The sequence below is a fragment of the Gopherus evgoodei genome, unplaced genomic scaffold (genome assembly GCF_007399415.2).
Source record: "Gopherus evgoodei ecotype Sinaloan lineage unplaced genomic scaffold, rGopEvg1_v1.p scaffold_51_arrow_ctg1, whole genome shotgun sequence".
Lineage (NCBI taxonomy): Eukaryota > Metazoa > Chordata > Testudines > Testudinidae > Gopherus > Gopherus evgoodei.
In genome coordinates this window covers 446,250-464,961 of record NW_022060072.1, presented here as the reverse complement: position 1 = coordinate 464,961, position 18,712 = coordinate 446,250, and the positions used below count along the sequence as shown (strand labels likewise).

The following is an 18,712-nucleotide window of genomic DNA, read 5'->3' as shown; positions in this document are numbered from 1 at the left end:
CCCTGAGCCTACTGCACACAATCCATCTTGGACTTTCATAATGTCACCACCCCTTTACCCTTCCAATGAGGATTCCGTCTGAGTCCTTGCCTTCACTTACCCCTCACTGAGCCCCAGGGACCCCAGGCACGTATGGCACCAGCCTGCTGACAAACCTTGTGGCAAGAACACACCCTTGTGCGCCTTTATTGATGCTGCCTACACCACTCTGCACTGAAATGAGGAATACCTGTTCCTTCCAGTTTCATGTGCACCTCTCTTGGTGTCACAGCTCTGCCAAGGTAGTCCCTCCACTGTTCATGTAAAGCTACAGCTGGCACAGTGCACGCTGCTGGAATGCCTGCGAATAAATGCCGGTGTTCACATCTGAGGGACACAACGCACAATGGCATGTGCTAAGTCCTTCCTTCTGTCAATCAAGACATTTTAAGACCAAGGGAGACTATTCGCTCATCTAGTCTGACCTCCTGTGTAATATGGGCCAAGAGAGGTTGTGGGATCCTGGTCACTGGAGGTTTTGAAGAAGAGGTTAAACCGATGGTTTGTGTATACTTGGTCCTGCCTCACAGCTGGAGGATGGACTAACTGACACCTTGAGGTCCTTTTACCCCGTGTGTTTGTTATTTTATGATTCATGCTCCTAGCCCTTCACTTTGACCTTGTCTCCCTCTGGAGAATGGGGGCTTTATTTAGTAGGTTTTTTAATGAAAAATAAGCATGGGTCAGCTTCCCTCTCAATGTGCTTCGTTACTGACTGGGTGTGAAGGAGTGAATTCCTCTCCTGGGATGGAGGTGTAATTCCTGTTGAAGTAGCATAGGCCTGTCTCCATTTACATGGAAACACGATCGAGAACTGTCCGCGTATGAATGCAGCACACTGGACAATGCAAAGCCTCTCTCATGTGGCTGTAAATACCTACTGGCTGCAGCACCCCAGAAGAGACGGTGTTTATAAGGAGTCTGAAATCATTGAGACTCGCTGAGGTGCCATCATGACACACAAGGGTGCTGCCTCCAAAATGCCCTGTCTCAGAGTGGTGGAGTTGTGGGGAACACCCTTCCAAACAGCAAAGCCTCGTAAGTAGCACATATTGGGATGTTTGCGCTGCCTTTGGGAGAGACCCTCCCAGTCTGGGTCCCCAGACTGGCCTTGGTGGCCTGTATGTAACTGCAAATATGTTGTAGATTGGGCTGGAGCTCAGTCTCTTAAGCCTGAGCTGCAGTGTTTACACCAGCGGTATGTGTACCCCTGGGGTATTCAGAGGTCTTCCAGAGTTGCTACAGCAAAATCACTAGCCAAGTCAGTACAGAGTAAAATTTCATACAATGACTTGTTTATACTGATCTATATAATATACATTGAAATGTAAGTACAATATTTATATTCCAATTATCTAGTTTATAATGATATGATAAAAATGAGCAAGTCAGCAAATCATGGTGTGCGGTGACACTTTTGTATTTTATGTCTGATTTTGTAAGCAAGTAGTTTTTAAATGAGGTGTAACTCGGAAGTACGCAGGACAAATCAGACCCCTGAAAGGGGCACAGTAGTGTGGAAAGCCACCGGTCTACACAACTATTTTTAACGTGCTAGCACCTACAGTGGAGCACCCATAGGGAGACACATCTCAAAGAACCATTGTTACTGCACAAGTTGAGTAACTTCTTCTTTTGCATGTTACCTGATCTCACTGGTTTTCTTTGCCCTGAGCAGGGTTCCCACTTTTCAAACCTGATGTCATCTCCCAGCTGGAACAAGGGGAAGAGCCGTGGGCCCCAGATTTCCAGGGCTCAGAGGAAAGAGATCCTGAGAGGCAGCTGCATGGGTGAGGGATCATTAAACCTACTCAGCTGTTGAAGGAAACAGCTGGGGTTCCCAGCAAAGACCTTGTGAGGTCTCTGGGTTCAGGGTGGTCCTCAGCAGGTGTCCTGTCCTCAGGGCAGATACTGTTCCTGGCTTCCTACCCATCCTAACTTCTGGCATTAGCTCCGTCCCCAGACTCCCTTCTCTCTGAGTGTTTCGGTGGGAACTGGATGCAGAATTGATCCTCTCCTCTCTCCCTGTTGGAGAAAAATCAGGGACTGAATTTCCCCATCTCCAGCTACAGTCTTGGCTTGTTCCCCCCTTTTCGCTTCCGGTTTCTGAGGTTTTCCTTTCTCTGTCCCAGCAGGTGAGGGGATGGTGAGAGAGACTGTGGAGCAGACACCTCAGCAGGAAGAGGAGCAAGTGGAAGCACGTGGGGCGTTGTTGCAAAGATGCAAAGGGAGTGTGTCCAGGAGTTGTGAGCAGGGAAAAGGCTCTCAGGGGCAGCACAGGCCAGAGAAGCGTCAGGGGAACCAGCCAGCGCAGAAAGTTGGAATATCTGTTGATTATCGGGAAACTCACAAAGGCCTCAAGGAAGCCACGGCCTGGCAGAGAATCCTGACGGGAGAGAGAAATAACACGGACTTTGAGTGTGGGAAAAAGTTCAGGAGGCACTTACACCATCAGAAAATCCACACTGGAGTGAGACCCTATGGATGCTGCGAGTGCGGGAAAACCTTCGCTGAGCGCTCAACCTTTATTCGCCATCAGAGGATCCACACAGGGGAGAAACCCCATGAATGCTGTGAGTGCGGGAAAACCTTCGCTCAGCGCTCACACCTTATTCGCCATCAGAGGAGGCACACGGGAGAAACCCTATGGATGCTGTGAGTGTGGGAAAACCTTCACTCGGAGTTCAGTCCTTTTCGCCATAGAGGATCCACACAGGGGAGAAACCCTATGGATGCTGTGAGTGCGGGAAAACCTTCACTCGGAGTTCAGGCCTTATTCGCCATCAGAGGATCCACACAGGGGAGAAACCCTATGGATGCTGTGAGTGTGGGAAAACCTTCACTCGGAGTTCAGGCCTTATTCGCCATCAGAGGATCCACACAGGGGAGAAACCCTATGGCTGCTGTGAGTGCGGGAAAACCTTTACTGAGAGCTCGCACCTTATTTGCCATCAGAGAATCCATAGAGGGCAGTGCCCCTATGGATGCTGCGAGTGTGGGAAAACCTTCACTCAGCATTCAAATCTCATTGCGCATCAGAGGAGTCACACAAGGGAGAAACCCTATAAATGGTATGAGTGTGGGAAAACCTTCTCTTGGCACTCAGCCCTTCTAAAACATTGGAGGAGCCACACAGGTGAGAAACCCTACAACTGCCGGGAGTGCGGGAAAACCTTCATTGACAGCTCACATCTTACGTGCCATCAGAGAATCCACACCGGGGAGAACCCCTATGGATGCTGCGTGTGTGGGAAAACCTTCGCTCGGAAATCTGGCCTTATTACACATCAGAGGATCCACACAGGGGAGAAACCCTATGAATGCCGTGAGTGCGGGAAAACCTTCCATCAGAGCTTTTCTCTTATGCATCACCAGAGAAGGTGCAAGGGAGATAAACACCATGAAAATCTTGTCTAGGACTCGGGAAAGATTTTTTTTCCCCCTTTTCCTAATTCCGAAGTAGTGAACTTTAAGGCAGCATTTGTGGCATCTCAGCTCCCTCACCACTGGACACAACCTCCATCACTTTTCCTAGTCTAACCAATTTTGGAGCATCACGTTTATACTTTTCCTCCCACTGCAGTGATTGTTAGTCACCAGGTTCCCCCATTAGGGACAGATTGCCTCGTTCCCAGATTGCACTGGGTTCTGCTGAATAGCAGTTGTCTTGTACCCTTTTTCCTCAATGTAAATATAACAGAGAAGGCGCGGGGATAGAGGGTGTGATAAAGTGGGGATTTTCCCTTGTTATGTTGTATGTGAGCCTATGTGAGTTTTACATGAATACTGTGTGTGCCTCAGTGTCCCTGTGTGCTGCACCAATACCTCGGTGGTGGGAATCGGGGTGTGTGACTCCGACGAAGTGGGAATGTTCTCAATATTTTCTTTGAATACTGGGTGGGTGCCTCTGGGAGTGGGGAGTATTGGCCTGGGAAGGTAGCAGGGGAGGTTTATTGGGACTGGCTGCATTGGGGATGGGAGACTTTGCTTGAGGGAAGCTATCTGAGCATGTAACATGAGAACCCAGGAGGGAGGTTGGAGCCAGGTGACACCTGTGCCCGAGAAACTGGACAGAGGCTGGGTGAGAGGCTGGAGGGAGGTTCAGTTTGGAGATGGCTGGCGAAATGGAGCGGAGCCAGGTGAGGCTCTGGTCTTCCTGCCTCCCCAGAATGGACCTGGCCGAGGGGTCCCATTCTCTGTACCTACAAGCTCTGTTTTAGACCATGCTCCTGTAATCTAATAAACCTCTGTTTTACTGTCTGGCTGAGAGTCACGTCTGACTGCGAAATTGGTGTGCAGGACCCTGTGGCTTTCCCAGGACCCCACCTGTGTGGGGCTTGCTGTGGGAAGTGTACGGTGGGGCAGCGGATGCTGAATGCTCTGGAGCCAGACCCAGGAAGGTGGAAGCTGCGTAAGCTTCTTGTCCTGGAGACAGTCTGCTCAGAGAGAGGAGGCTTCCCCAGAGTCCTGACCGGTTTCGTAGGGAGCAGTTCCAGAGCATCACCTGGTGGCTCCATGACACCCGCTAGAATTTATCTTCTCTACTTTCTACAGTTCCACCACTCAATGTGTCCTATCATTCAGGGTTCTCAGCCCTCTGTTTGTGGTTCACAATTTGTTTTCTTTGCTCCTAAACAGTAATTTAGGGCCTGAGATGAAAGTGTCACAGACCTGGATGGACCTCAAATACAGTGAGATCATTTGGAGTTGAAATCCCAGTTTGTCAACGGTTGGCAAAGCCTGTTGTAGGACTTTACCTACTGATATGGGATTGTTTGCAGATGGGGAGGCTGGCTGGTTGGTTTTGTTTTGTTTTTTCCATTACCACGATGCTAGAACTTGTGTAAATAATATGACTTGATACTAATGAGAGCAGGAGGTTTGAACCGCTCAGAGGAGAATGCAATGGGAGAATCTCTTGTCCTGATTCTGAGTCGTCATATTTAACCTGCTCTGGAATTTCTAGTTCTATGAAACTGGCTGTATCTTGTGTGATGTGGGTTTTTTTCCTCTTAAAGGACATTGGGTCACATAAGCAGATATTAATTTTATTTGCCAAACTGTGGCTCAGGTTTATTGGGGACTTTGAGAAAATGTCCATTTACTGAAATAGTCATTTCTTATTTTGTTTGCTTTTTCTCTGCTCCCTTCATGACAACATAGAGAAACTTCAAATTCAGTTCAGTCACCAGGAGAGACCACTCCAAGGTCTTGGACATACTACCAACTGTTGTTAAATCTCCAGTCGGAAATGGGGTGGGGGCTAGTTCATCAAGTTGTGCAACTAATTGAGGTGAGGGACGGAGGGTCTCTTTCCTCCATGGCTGATTGGCCTTTGTGGGTGGCGGGGAAGATGGAGGGTCTTGTGCTTTCTCTCCCTGTGGAGGGAGGAGGCAGAACCTCGGAGCTGTCAGTGCGGGGTGAGAAACAAGCTGGGACCTACCTGCCCTCAGTATGTGCAACAATGAGCGTCAGAGGGAGCGTCGCTGACCGATGCTGCCAGGGGAGCAGCCAAACGTGCAGTGAGGGGGACGGGTGACCCTGCCGGGACTGGGGACAGTAGGTTACGGGGTTTTCCTCAGCCATTCCCCCCCCTCAGCTTTGCTTCCCCTCCCTGGTTTCTGTGCCTCAATTTTCTCCCCTGAAACCATTTCAGCCCCTGCTCCCCTCCCCCAGGCCCTCACCCCTCTCCCCTAGATCAAGCTCCCTAACCCCGCCTCCGGGGGCATGTGCCCCCCATCCCAAATCCCCTCATTTCCCTGTATCCCCTTGACCCCTGCTGCCCCAGCTCCTCCCCCAACCCCTCACCTACCCCTTCCTCCTCCTCCTCCCCCCAAATCCCTTCATTTCCCCGTATCCGCTTCACCCCTCCCGCCCCAGCTCTTCCCCCAGCCGTCACCTGCCCCCTTCACTCCTCGCAAATCCCCTCATCTCCCTGTATCCCCTTCACTCCTCCCCCCACCACTCACCTACCCCTTCCTCCTCCTCCCAAAACCCCTCATCTCCCCAAATCCCCTTCACTCCTCCCACCCCAGCTCCTCCCCCCACCCCTCACCTGCCCCCTTCACTCCCCCCAAATCCCCTCATCTCCCTGTATCCCCTTCACTCTTCCTGCCCCAGCTCCTCTGCATCCCTCACCTACACCCCTCCTCCTCCTCCCAAATCCCCTCACCCCCGTATCCCCTTCACTCTTCCTGCCCCAGCTCCTCCCCATCCCTCACCTGCCCCCTCCTCCTCCTCCCAAATCCCCTCATCTCCCTGTATCCCCTTCGTGGCTGTGATTCAGGTGTGATGGGGTGTGAAAGGGGTGTGATTCGGGTGTGAGGAAGAGTCATTGGGGTGATGGGATGTCATTGGGGTTTGATCCCCAGGTCCCCACTTCACCCTCTCTCCCCCGCCCTCCCCCATTACCACGGGCCCAGCTGAGGCCTGCCCGGGGGGGACGGGGAGGGGAGGGGGGAGTCACGCCGCAGGGGCTTGTGGGAGACGTGCTGCCACCGCGGCTCGACGGGAGGGGGCGGGGCCGGGGCCGGAAACGGGAGTGGTGGGAAGAGGAAGTGACGTCACCAACCAGTATAACACTCGTGAAGCACTCGGGGCTCCTCACCCCCCCCCCCCGGTCCTGGGCCTCCACCCCCCCTTCTCCCTCCAACCCACCAATAGGCTCCTCACCCCCCCGTCCTGGGCCTCCACCCCCCCTTCTCCTCCCTCCAACCCCCCCCTCGGGTCTCCCCTTCTCCTCCCTGAACCCACCCCCAGGCCCCCCCCCCCGGTCCTGGGCCTCCACCCCCCCTTCTCCCTCCAACCCACCAACAGGCTCCTCACCCCCCCCCCCCGGTCCTGGGCCTCCACCCCCCCCTTCTTCCTCCAACCCACCAACAGGCTCCTCACCCCCCCCCCCCCGTCCTGGGTCTCCTCACCCCCCCCCCGTCCTGGGTCTCCCCTTCTCCCTCCAACCCCCCCCGGCCTCCTCACCCCCCCAGTCCTACGCCTCCACCCCCTCCCTCCAACCCCCCTTAAACCGCCTTCCTTCAGCCAGGGGCCCCTCAGCCCCCTTCTCCTCCCTGAACCCACCCCCAGGCTCCTCACCCCCCCCCGGTCCTAGGCCTCCACCCCCCCATTCTCCTCCCTCCAACCGCCCCTCGGGCTCCCCCCCCTTCTCCCTCCAACCCCCCTTAAACTGCCTACCTTCAGCCAGGGGCCCCTCACCCCCCCTTCTCCTCCCTGAACCCACCCCCAGGCTCCTCACCCCCCCCCGGTCCTGGGCCTCCAACCCCCCCCCCTTCCCTCCAACCCCCCTCGGGTCTCCCCTTCTCCTCCCTGAACCCACCCCCAGGCTCCTCACCCCCGCCCCGTTCCTAGGCCTCCACCCCCCCACTTCTTCCTCCAACCCCGCCGGGCTCCTCACCCTCCCCCCGTTCCTAGGCCTCCACCCCCCACTTCTCCTCCCTCCAACCCACCCCCAGGCTCCTCACCCCCCCCCGGTCCTAGGCCTCCTTCCTCCAACCGCCCCCTCGGGTCTCCCCTTCTCCCTCCAACCCCCCTTAAACCTCCTACCTTCAGCCAGGGGCCTCTCAGCCCCCCTTCTCCCTCCAACCCACCCCCAGGCTCCTCACCCCCCCCCCCGGTTCTGGGCCTCCAGGCCCCCCCTTCTCTTCCCTCCAACCCCCCCTGGGCTCAGCCCCCCCTTAAACCTCCTCCCCTCAGCTATGGGCTCCTCCCTGGGCTCCTCCCTCAGCCCCCCCCTTAGTCCACCATCCAACCCCCCCACTGATGTGCCCTTCAGACTCCCCTTAATCCTCCCTCCAACCCCTGCAGTCATGGGCCCCTCAGCCCCCCTTTCTCCTTCCACCCCCCCGGGCCCCTCAGCCCCCCCTGGTCCTGGGCCTCCAGCCCCCCTTCTCCCTCCAACTCCCCCCACGGGCCCCTCAGTCCCTTTCTTCTCCTCCCTCCAACCCCCACCCCGGTTGTGGGCCCTTCGTGCCCCTCCCTCCTCCTTCCACCCCCCCCCAGTCATGGGCCACTGACCCCACCGTCCTCCCTCCAACCCCCTCAGTCGTGGGCCCCTCAGCCCCCGCTTCTCCTTCCTCTAACCCCCTGTTCTTGGACCCCTCAGCCCCCCCTTCTCTTTCCACCCCCCAGTCATGGGCCACTGACCCCACCCTCCTCCTTCCAACCCCTTCAGTCGTGGGCCCCTCAGCCTCCCCCTTTCTCCATCCAACCCCCCCAGCCCATCTCTCCAATCATTGGGCTCCTCAGCCCCCGTTTTGCCTTCCTCCACTCCCCGAACCCAGCCCAATCTGCCCAATCATCCCTACTCTTCTCCCATCTAGTCCTCTTTCTGTGGGGGCCCTTCAGCCCCCATTTCTCTCCAACACCCACCCAGCTCACCACAACCTGCACCCCAGCCCATTCCTCCTCCCGTAGGGACTGCTCGGCACCCCCAGTTCATCCCCCTTCATCCCCCTTTTCTCCTCCCTTGAACACTCCTCAATCTCCACCCCCAGTCCCTAACTCCCCCCCCCAGTCCCTCTCTCCATCTATGGGGTCCCTGAGCGCCTTTCTCTCCTTCCCCAACCCCCTCCCCCAGTCCACTTCAACCATTTCTCCTCAACCCTGGGACCCCCATCATCTTCAGTGCATTCCAGCCTGCCCCACAGTGAGACCCATTCAGCCTCCTCCAACCTGCTCCCAAGGCTTGCCAGCTCTCCGCTCACCTCACCCAACCTGCCACCTGCACATGCACTTGTGGCCCAGCCGTCGTTCAGTCTGCACATTCCCTCGGATGACTGATAGATTTATCATCTCATTATTGTTTAGTCCAGGGGTCGGCAACCTTTCAGAAGTGCTGTGCCGAGTCATCGTTTATTCACTCTAAGGTTTTGTGTGCCAGTAATACATTTTAAGGGTTTTAGAAGGTCTCTTTCTATCAGTCTATATTATATAACTAAACTATTGTATGTAAAGTAAACAAGGTTTTCAAAATGTTTAAGCGTCATTTAAAATGAAATTAAAATGTTGATCTTATGCCACAGCCTGCTCAGCCCACTGCCAGCCTGGGGTTCTGTTCACCTAGGTGGGCAGCAGGCTGAGCAGGGCCTGTGGCCAGGACCCCAGACCTGGGGGGCGTTCAGGAGTCAGGGCTGGGGTGTAGGGCAGAATGCTGAGTGTGTGGGAGGGTCAGGGCAGAGATATGGGGGGTGTAGGGCAGAAGGCTGTGTGTGTGTGGGGGTCAGGGCAGAAGGCTGAGTGTGTGGGGGTCAGGGCAGAAGGCTGTGTGGGGAGGGGGTCAGGGCAGAGGGCTGGGGTGCTCGGCTTGTGGGGGTGCTCCCAGCCCCCTGCCCTGAGCGGCTCATGGCAGGGGGCTGGAAGGGATGTGCCCTCTTCCACCTCCTTCCCCAAGGCTCCATCCCTACCTCTCTCTGTCTCCTTTAAGGAGCTGTGCACATGCTGCTGCTCTTCCCCCTGCCCCTCACAAGGGCCATCAGATGATTGGCGCAGGGAGGGAGAGGGGGCAGGGCAGGAAAGCACCATGCTGGGGGAAGAAGAGGGGGAGGGGGAAACTTGGCTGCTGCAGGACCAAGCTTCTGCCTCCTGCCCCACAGGGGAGAACGGGGGGGGGGGCTGTGGCAGGAAGCTGCTTGCTGCTCAAAAGCGGCTTGCGTGCCGTAGGTTGTCAACCCCTGGTTTAGTCCCTTATGGTGGGCCTGGGAATGTTGGGCCCAGGACTGTGATTGAGCATTAGGGGCCCTCCCAAATAATATCTATGAATAATGTGGATATGGCACATATATGTTTGTAGTGTATACAGGCATATATGTGTAATGTGTGTGTATACATAGAAAAGCAATTTATATCCAAGCAGAACAATTCTTTCCCAATTTGTTGTTGTAGTTTGGCCCTGATACTGCAGATAGCAACCCACTTTTATTAGGGCAATGACAGTTGCCATTTGGTTCGGTATTAATAGTAGGCTGAGTGTTTTGAAATACTAGGGGAGGGATTGTGATAATGTAGGTGAGAAGTAAAACAGAAATTTGGAGTAGTGACATTACCACTGAGGCCTGTTATATATAACTATCTTGTGATTGGTTACTACACAGCACTGCCCATCCAGGTTATAAATGACCCCTCCTGCTGGTTGTCACCCTCCAGAAAGCTTCACTGGGCAGGAAACGGGAGCAGCGCTTCTCTGCTCCATTGCTCAAACTGCTCTGTGCTACACCAGGAGTTGATGTAGATCCAGTTGCTTCGTACGGCTGCTGTCTCCCAGATAAATTGGTTACTGTCCATTCAGTAGGTTATCAAATATTGTTGTGTCAGGATTTAATATTGGTAGCCAGACACTGAACAAGATTGTTTTGAATAATGTGTGCCTCAGTTTAGGATGTCGTGTCACTGACCCAAATTATGACTCATACTAACAGGCAATTTGTTCACCCAATTTGCAATTACTATGTAACTTTTTGTTTGTTTACCAGTTTTTCTTCCTTGCCTTCGTGATGTTTGCTGCTGTTTGTTTAAGTTTTAGCTGTGTGTTGGTTAAACAGTTTAGCAAGGTTATGCACCTTGTAAATGTTGTAAAGCAATAATACACAGTACAATGATAATACAGTAATACAGCAACAATACAGTTTTTACACAGTAACCAAGTTGAAATTAAATGACGGTTTATCCTGGTCCAACTAATGGTTTTTAGCTGATTGTTAACTTAATGGTCCATATATGGCAGGTAGAGGTGTATTTGACCAGTCTCTTATTTATAAAGCACTTCATTTTTCTTTTCTTGATGCTTTGGGGGTTTCTTCACTGTATACTGATATCCGTTGGTTTCTTCAGGGTGTGATATTTTCTGGTGGCTTTGGTCTGTGGGATGCAACTTAAACTTTTTACTATGTTAACTAACAAGTTTGTTTTTCCTTTCTTGTTTTCAGTAACCCAAACTTACTACATTGTAAACAAACTGAGTTAAACTGTGTATTAAGAACAAAGTAATAGGGACCAAGTCTTTTATAACGCAAGGTGTACTTTTGCAATTGTTGTCTAGACATTCATTTTCCTTTGAGGTGCATTACTAATATTTCATAGTAAACGTAATGCTTAATGGCTAAAATAAATGCTCACAACCTTCCACGAGAAGGTGTGTCGCTTTCACTTGCTGAACACTTTGTTTTCAGGAAAAGAGTTACTAACATCATTTTTAACAAGCTTTTTAGAGTTAATTTGCTTGTGATACCAACTTCACTTTTGTTAACTGTTTAGAAGCACAAACTTTAACCACTACTACTTCCCATTAACATACCATAACAAAAGAAAAGCGTATCAAATTAAACCAAAATAAATTTTAAATACAGGTTCATGCAAATACTTTGAAGGTATTAATCTTTGATGCTTTGAGTTTGGGAGTCAAAAGTGGAAACTTGTTGAAAACGTGGGACCTGTTGACATTGTTTGGTTAGCTTTATTCATAAATGTTTTGCTATCACATTCTTATAGCTATATTTAAAAGTACAAACAAGTTTATAAAAAGCCCAAACAAGAAATTAAGGTAAAGATAATATTAACAAAATGTCAATGTTGAGGTTTCTCCTTATCTTTTTTCTTTGAATAACAATAAAACATACTTAAAAACCAAAAGTGTTTTCAAAAGGAGAATCCTTTTTGTTTGCAATTGCATTATTTCTTGAGGCATAAATATATGTACATATATTTGTAACTGAAACCTTTTTGAACTTTGCATAAAAAATTGGTGTTAATATTATGATTATACTCCAACCATGATTTTAAAATAGTGTGGTACCACATATGCATATATTTTAAAAAAGGGGATTAAATTGACTTTTGTTGCAACAAAATAAAAATAAATAAAATAAAACATAAGACAACACACGAGACATATAGGACAAACTTATAATTAAAAAAAAATGGCGCCAAAATTCTATTCATAATTATACAAAATTAGGTAAACAAAAATAAAAATGGTTAAACATTTGAGTAAACAAATTATTACCTTATTTAAAACTTGTATTATAAATTGATAAAAGATATTAATATATGGCAAATGTATTGTATTAATTTGGTAGCAAGGAATTTTGCATTACTTTATATTTAACATTATTTTAAAATTCTGCTATATTAGGGCATGGTTAGGATTAGAAGCAGAGTCTGCATTTCTGTTGCTTGCCAACCGTATCTTCAAGAAAGGTAGGAATAATTCCAGTGGTTGCATTCCTGAAGGGTTAAAATAATAAATTCACTGGATTTATTTAAAGTAAAGGTTTTACCTTGTTTCCTTTTTGTTTTGTTCTTTTTTCAGTTGCTTCATCCTTTGGAGGCTTCTGTAAAAAGTACAACTTTTAACTTTTAAAACCAAGAGCTGAAGTGAGGAGAGGCGGGAGAAGGGGGGTTGGAGAGCAACCTAGGAAGGTAGTGAGACCTGAGCCAAGAGAGATTAATGCCATCAAGGTACTTGAAAGTACGGGCAGCAGCGCATTTAGCAAAGTGAGGAGGCACATAAAGGAAAAAACGTAACTGGTATGTACACACATTTGAGAAGTTCTATTATTAGATATGAGCGCGGAGTGTGGTTCTGTGGGTCAAAGCATTTGGGAACCTACACAGTAGGGAACTGCACCCCTGGTTTTTATTCTGGCTTTGAGAGGAGACTTGGAGTACTTACCTGCTCTTGTAAAACCTGAATTTGTTACCCCAGTGTCTGTTGCTTTTGTGTGCGTGCCAGATGGATAATGGGAGTGCCCTTTTTTTGCTGCAGTTAACTGTTTTTGGGCAACTCCATGTGTTGATGCGTCAATTCTAGGTGTTAATCCACTTAATTTTGGGTATTTTACTGTGAAATTCTTTTTTATTCACTCCCCTGTAGTCGAGTCGCAGCTCCTGGCTCCTAATGTGCTCTGTGAACTGTTCCATATTTTCCTTCATCTGATTTACCAGTTCAGTGAGAGTATTGTGTGCTACTCTTTCCTGCCATGCACTTGCTTGTCCCGTTCTGACAGGCACCAGCTTCGGTCTCAGTTTAACTGGAACCTGGCTGTTTTCATAAGGTGGTGATTGCAATGCAGTGGACCCCGTTTCATCTTTTCATTTTGCTAGGGCCCCCTTTTTCCATTTCTGTCCCCATTCTTCAGGCACAGGGGAGCTACCTGAAGCCTCCTCTTCACCACCAGTATTTATAACAGGACGGCACATGTATTTTTTGTAGGTTGCTTGCAGCTGTTTGCAATGTTTTATTTTCCTGCTATATTTGCTCGAGCCTATCATGACTCTGGGCCACCTGTTGCCCTGCTAAAAGAGCTTGGGCTTCCCAGTGCTTGACTGCCCGAGTTGCCTCTTCTACGTTCCCTGTTTTTTCCATTACTGGTCGGGCCAGTATGGTGGCGTGCTGTTTGAGCCATCTATCCGCCATAGACGTTAGTTGCAAAATTCTTGATTTTTTACTTTTATTATTTTTTAGAGCCTCGGTTTCTACCGTTGCTCTTGTCAAGGTTCCTTCCCCACTCTGAACTTTAGGTTACAGATGTGGGGACCTGCATGAGAACCCCTAAGCTTAATTACCAGCGTAGGTTTGGTTGCTGACAGTTTGGTTACAGAGAGCCACCTGAAGGCTCAGTGTGGGGCACGGTCTTTCTCTCTTTTATTATAGTTCTTATCTGCTATTTTGTTCCCAAAACCAGATTTAAATAAAATGCAAAGTCGTGGCTGCAGCAGGGCAGTGAAAGCCAGGAGAATGGGAAAAGATTTTAAAACAGTTTACATTTTGTAAAGCATTGAGTTACCTTAAGGGTTAAATGCTCAATACCAAAGTTAAACAACACTAGTTACCTGTGTCTGGCAAATATGTTGTTTGGTTTTGCAACTTTGAATGGAAGATTTCAAATGGATTGTAGTGTTAGTATTTAACATCACATCAATTCATTTACCCCGAGTGGCCCCAAGAGTCACTGTTGCTCCAGGAGAGAAATGTTCTGTGCATTTCCCCAAATGGCTGCCCAGTGTCACTGCTGCTGCTTAAGGAATTGCTGTGTGAGTACCGCAGGTGGCAACACATTATCACTGTTCATCCATGAGGGAAATGCTTTGTGCATTAACCCGAGTGGCCATCGGTTGTCACTGTTTCTCCTTGAGGGAAACACTCTGTTCATTACCTGGATTCGCCACTCAGCGTCACTTTTGCTCCATGGGGATAATACTTTGTGCGTTACTCCGAGTGGCCACCCAGGCCTGGTCCACACTACAGCGTTAAATCGATTTAACGCTGTACCCGTCCACACTACAAGGCACTTTAAATCAATTTTAAGGGCTCTTAAAATCAATTTCTGTACTCCTCCCCAATGAGAGGAGTAACTTTAAAATCGATATCACTATATCGATTTAGGGTTAGTGTGGACGGAAATCGAAGTTATTGGTCTCATTCTTTTACTGAGCTACCCAGAGTGCACCGCTCTGGAAATCGATGGTAGCCTAGGACCATGGACGCACACCACCGAATTAATGTGCCCTAGTGTGGACGCGTAAAATCGATTTTATAAAACCAGTTTCCCTAAGGGAAATGCTTTGGTATTACCCCGATGGGGCATCTGGTGTCACGGTTGCTCCACGAGAAATTATCACTCAGTCTCTGTTCAAGGGGTGGGGTGATGGGGATGGGATGGGAGAGGGAGGCAGGGATGGGGGCAAGATTTCACCCACCAACAGAGCTTTGTGTACTAATGGCTCATGCTTGGCTTTTGCAGCTGTTCTTGCAGAGGAAATATCCAGGAGACCCAGCCAGAGGAGAAACTGGCAGATGTGGACCTGAGCAGCTTGGACGTCCTTCTAAGCAGACATGAACAGTCCTCAGATTTCTGCCTCCCGCTTAACTGGCTGTGACTAAGAGGTGAGTGCTTTCAATTCCTCATCTGTACTCGGTGTAGTATTCTTCACAGGCTGTGTGCTTCCTCGTTGAGTACGTGACTATTTTAAGTGTAGGTGCAACAGACTCATTTTTCGTTGTAGTTCTAAAGATGTAATGGAAAGAGAGTTGAGGGTGGAGCTTCACTATGTGGGAGAGGCGAAAAGAAGAGCCTCTGAGACATTGCAGCCTGAGATGGTAACTTGCATGTCTTGTGCTGGGTTTAGTACCAGGTGAAAAGAAGTCGCACGTCAGAGTCTGCTGCCCTCATGCGATGGAAAGCGAGCGAGAGCGATGAGACCTTGAGTATTGTTTCTTGCCACACACAGCCATCCATCTGAGAGCGGAACAGATGCCACTGTCACTGAGATAAGTGTTTTGCTGAGAGTTCTGCTCATGGCCCACCTGGCTCCAGGTAGAGAAGCCCTGTTAGCTGGGGCTGGGTTTGTAAAAAAATGATCCTCACTAGCTGTGGTTATGAAGGAGACATTTTCAGGGCTTGCTCATTTCTCTGTCTAGTAGCAGTGTGTCATCTGCAGCAGAAGGTTGCATCTAAGAGGATGACTCCAGTGGTGAGTTGCTTGCCTCCGTCCCATGTTTTTCTTTCTTTCACTCCCTCTTCTCTACTGTGTTGGCCAACACACTCTCTCTCTGTCCTTGCCTTTCCTTGTGCTGTCTCCCTTCTTAGGACATGGGCAGGAGTGCTAGGTGTGCATCCCCACAGGTTGTGTCTCAGTTGCCATGAAGAAGTAGGAGAGGATGAAAATCATGCAGGGTAGTGGATAGTGGAGCAGTTTCTGTCGGTGTTAACTCCATCTCTGTTAATCGAGTGGGACTCATGTAGATGGAATGGGAGTGGGAGGCAGGGATGAGGGCATTAATAGAGCTCTGCATAATGATAGTTCTTGCTTGGCTTTATTAGATTGCAGAGGAATTGTCTAGGAGCCCTCGCCCGAGGAGATACTGGCAGAGGTGGACCTGAGCTGCCTGGACATCCTTCCAAGGAGATATGAACAGTCCTCAGCTTTGTGCCTCCTGCATAACTACACTTCACGACTTCTAGCTGCACGGCTAAAGCCAAAGATAAATGCAGGGCAGAGGCTGAGTACAGATGGCTGCTTCCTTTTAGGTGGGTTTGGTTTCTCATAAAAGTTTACTTCTTTATTCTGGGTTCGGGAGGAGAATTTTCCTATCTTCTAAGCTGCTGATCTTCCAGGACAGAGAGGAGCGGGTTCTTCTGAGCAGTGGCCTGGAACCAGGAAGGTGGGTACAGATGCTGAGTTGGTCTTTCGTATGTCTGTCTATCTGTGTCTCTCTCCTTGTACTTTCTCTTTGCATAGAACATGGGCAGTGGTGCATGCTCACAAGCTTGGTCTGGAGAGCCTGCAACTCACTAGTGTATTGGGAGGGGGAAGAGAAGCATGATGGGTACTAGATCCTTCATTGGTAGTGGTGGGGGTGACTGGGAGTTGACTCTGACTCTGTTCATCAAGTGGGGCTGATGTGCGGTGGGTGCGAGAGGGAGGGCAGCATCTCAGACACCAATAGAACTTTGTGCGGTGATGGCTCCTGCTTGGGTTACATGCTGTGTTTGCAGAGGAATCGTCCAGGATTCGCAGCCAGAGGATAAACTGGGAGAAGTGAACCTGAGCAGCCTGGACATCCTTGTAAGCAGAGATGAACAGTCCTCAGCTTTCTGCCTTCTCCATGACTGGCGGTGAGTGAACAATTATGGCACTCTATCCCTCATCCGTACCACTCAAGTTTTCTTCAGAGGCCGTGAGCCTCCTCGTTGGGCACCGTGCTCTGTGGGATTACGACCAGGGGAAGGGACAACGGTTTCCTCTGCACAGTGACGGTCTTGGATGCAGGTGCAACAGGCTGCTTAACATATGAACGTAAGAATGGCCTGACTGGGTCAGATCAAAGGTCCATCTAGCCCAGTATCCTGTCTACCAACAGTGGCTAATGTCAGGTGCCCCAGAAGGAATGAACAGAACTGGGAATAACCAAGTGATCCATCCACTGTCGCCCATTCCCAGCTCCTGACAAACAGAGGCCAGGGACACCATCCCTGCTCATCCTGACTAATAGCCGTTGATGGATTGATCCTCCATGAATTTACAGTAACTCTCCACTTAACATCCTCTCGCTTAACAATGTTTCGAGCTTACATCCCTGCTCAATTACAGAACACGCTGTATTTACAGTTGTGCAATGCTTTGCTATAACATGGTTTGGCTGCCTGCGTTGTCCACAGCTGGCAGCCCCCCATCAGTTCTCCTATGACCTCCCCACAGCGCTTCCCGCCCGCCAGCAGACACCGTGGATCAGTGCCTTTCCCTACCGCCTCCTGCCTGCGGCAATCAGTTGGCTTGTGGTGTCCGGAGACGGGGAGTGAAGATTCGGCATGCAGACTCCCCCCTCCCTCCCCTGCTTCCAAACGCCGCAAGCCAGCTGATTGCTGCAGGCAGGAGCGAGGACGCGGTGTGTGAAGTAAAGGGGAAGAAGCGAGGAGGAAGAGGCAGGTTAAGGATGGGGGTTTGGGGGAAGAGGCGGTGTGGGCGGCCGAGGGTTGAGGCCCCCGACCCTGGTGCTTGCAGAGTAGGGGAAGCTGCTGCTCCGCAACGTGCTTCTCCTAGCCTACAGCACCTTCAGCCTCCTTGCCTGCCTCACCTCCAGTGCCAGTGGGCTGGGCCTGTGTAGGGTAAGGCAGGGGCACCCCCAACTATAGTACTGTACTGTATGGCAAAAAATAATTCCTTGGAGTGTAACCCCCCCTCCATTTACATTCATTGTTATGGGGAAATTGGACTCGCTTAACATCATTTCACCTAAAGTCGCATTTCCAGGAACATAACGGCAACGTTAAGTGAGGAGTTACTGTACTAGCTCTTATTTGAACCCCATTATAGTCACAGCATTTTCTGGCAAGGAGCTCCAAAGGCTGAGTGTGTATTGTGTACTTCTTAATTGTATCTATAAAGGTGTAATGGGAGATGGGAGAAGAAGAACCTACACAACACTGCAGATTGCGGATGATACCTTCTGTTTTTCCCTCTTGTGTTGTGCTTAGTACCACGGAGAAAGAGGTCAAGGGTAAGAGCCCACCCCCATTGTGAGATGGAAAGTGCACAAGAGCTGTGAGACAGCGAACGTTGTTGATTCCAGGCTATGCAAATGCCATGAAGCTGGGAGTGGAGCAGACGTCACCATCAATGAGATAAGTGTCTGGTTTGGTGAGGACTCTGGTAGCGCCCACCTGCCTCCAGGCTGAGACTTGTCGTTAGCTGGGGCTGAATTTGTAGGAAAAGTTTCCTGAGTAGCTGTAGTTACGAGGGAGACAAGGTCCCCATTTTCAGGGTCTGGTCATTTCTCAGTTCACAAGCAGCGTGTCCTCTGCAGCAGAAGGTTGGATCCAGGGGGATGGCTCCAGCTGGTGAGTTTTTTGACTTCCTCCCACGTTTTTCTCTCTCTCTCTCCTCTAATGTGTTGGCCAACACTCTCTGTCCTTGCCTCTCCTTGTCCTGTCTCCTTTCGTAGGACATGGGCAGGTGTGGTAGCTGTGCATCCCCACAGGCTAGGTCTTGGGAGTGATGAACAAGTAGGAGGGGACCAAAATCACACAGGGTGGTGAGCACTAGAGTGCAGCGGTGACTGTGGATGTTGATTGAGTCTCTGCTCTAGTGGGGCTGATGTGGATGGCATGGGAGAGGGAGGTAGGGATGAGGGTAAGATTTCGTGCACCAGTTGAATTTTGTGTAC

General features: G+C 50.2%; 1 protein-coding gene across 1 annotated transcript; it reads left to right on the top strand.

The window, feature by feature from the left end:
- The first annotated feature begins 998 nt into the window (after positions 1-998).
- On the top strand, positions 999-4,259 carry LOC115643141 (zinc finger protein 436-like). Its single transcript, XM_030546970.1, has 4 exons — positions 999-1,077; positions 1,718-1,829; positions 2,172-2,664; positions 2,745-4,259. The coding sequence occupies exons 2-4, from the start codon at positions 1,739-1,741 to the stop codon at positions 3,454-3,456; spliced, it is 1,296 nt and encodes a 431-aa protein (XP_030402830.1). The 5' UTR covers positions 999-1,077; positions 1,718-1,738; the 3' UTR covers positions 3,457-4,259.
- Positions 4,260-18,712: the final 14,453 nt, after the last annotated feature.

Bases quoted from the DNA above. Each gene is read 5' to 3' on its own strand.
- LOC115643141 (XM_030546970.1), top strand. From the start codon at position 1,739: ATGTCATCTCCCAGCTGGAACAAGGGGAAGAGCCGTGGGCCCCAGATT. The intron at 1,830-2,171 runs GTGAGGGATCAT...TCTCTGTCCCAG, and splicing joins CCTGAGAGGCAGCTGCATGG to CAGGTGAGGGGATGGTGAGA. The intron at 2,665-2,744 runs GAGGCACACGGG...TTCGCCATAGAG, and splicing joins CACCTTATTCGCCATCAGAG to GATCCACACAGGGGAGAAAC.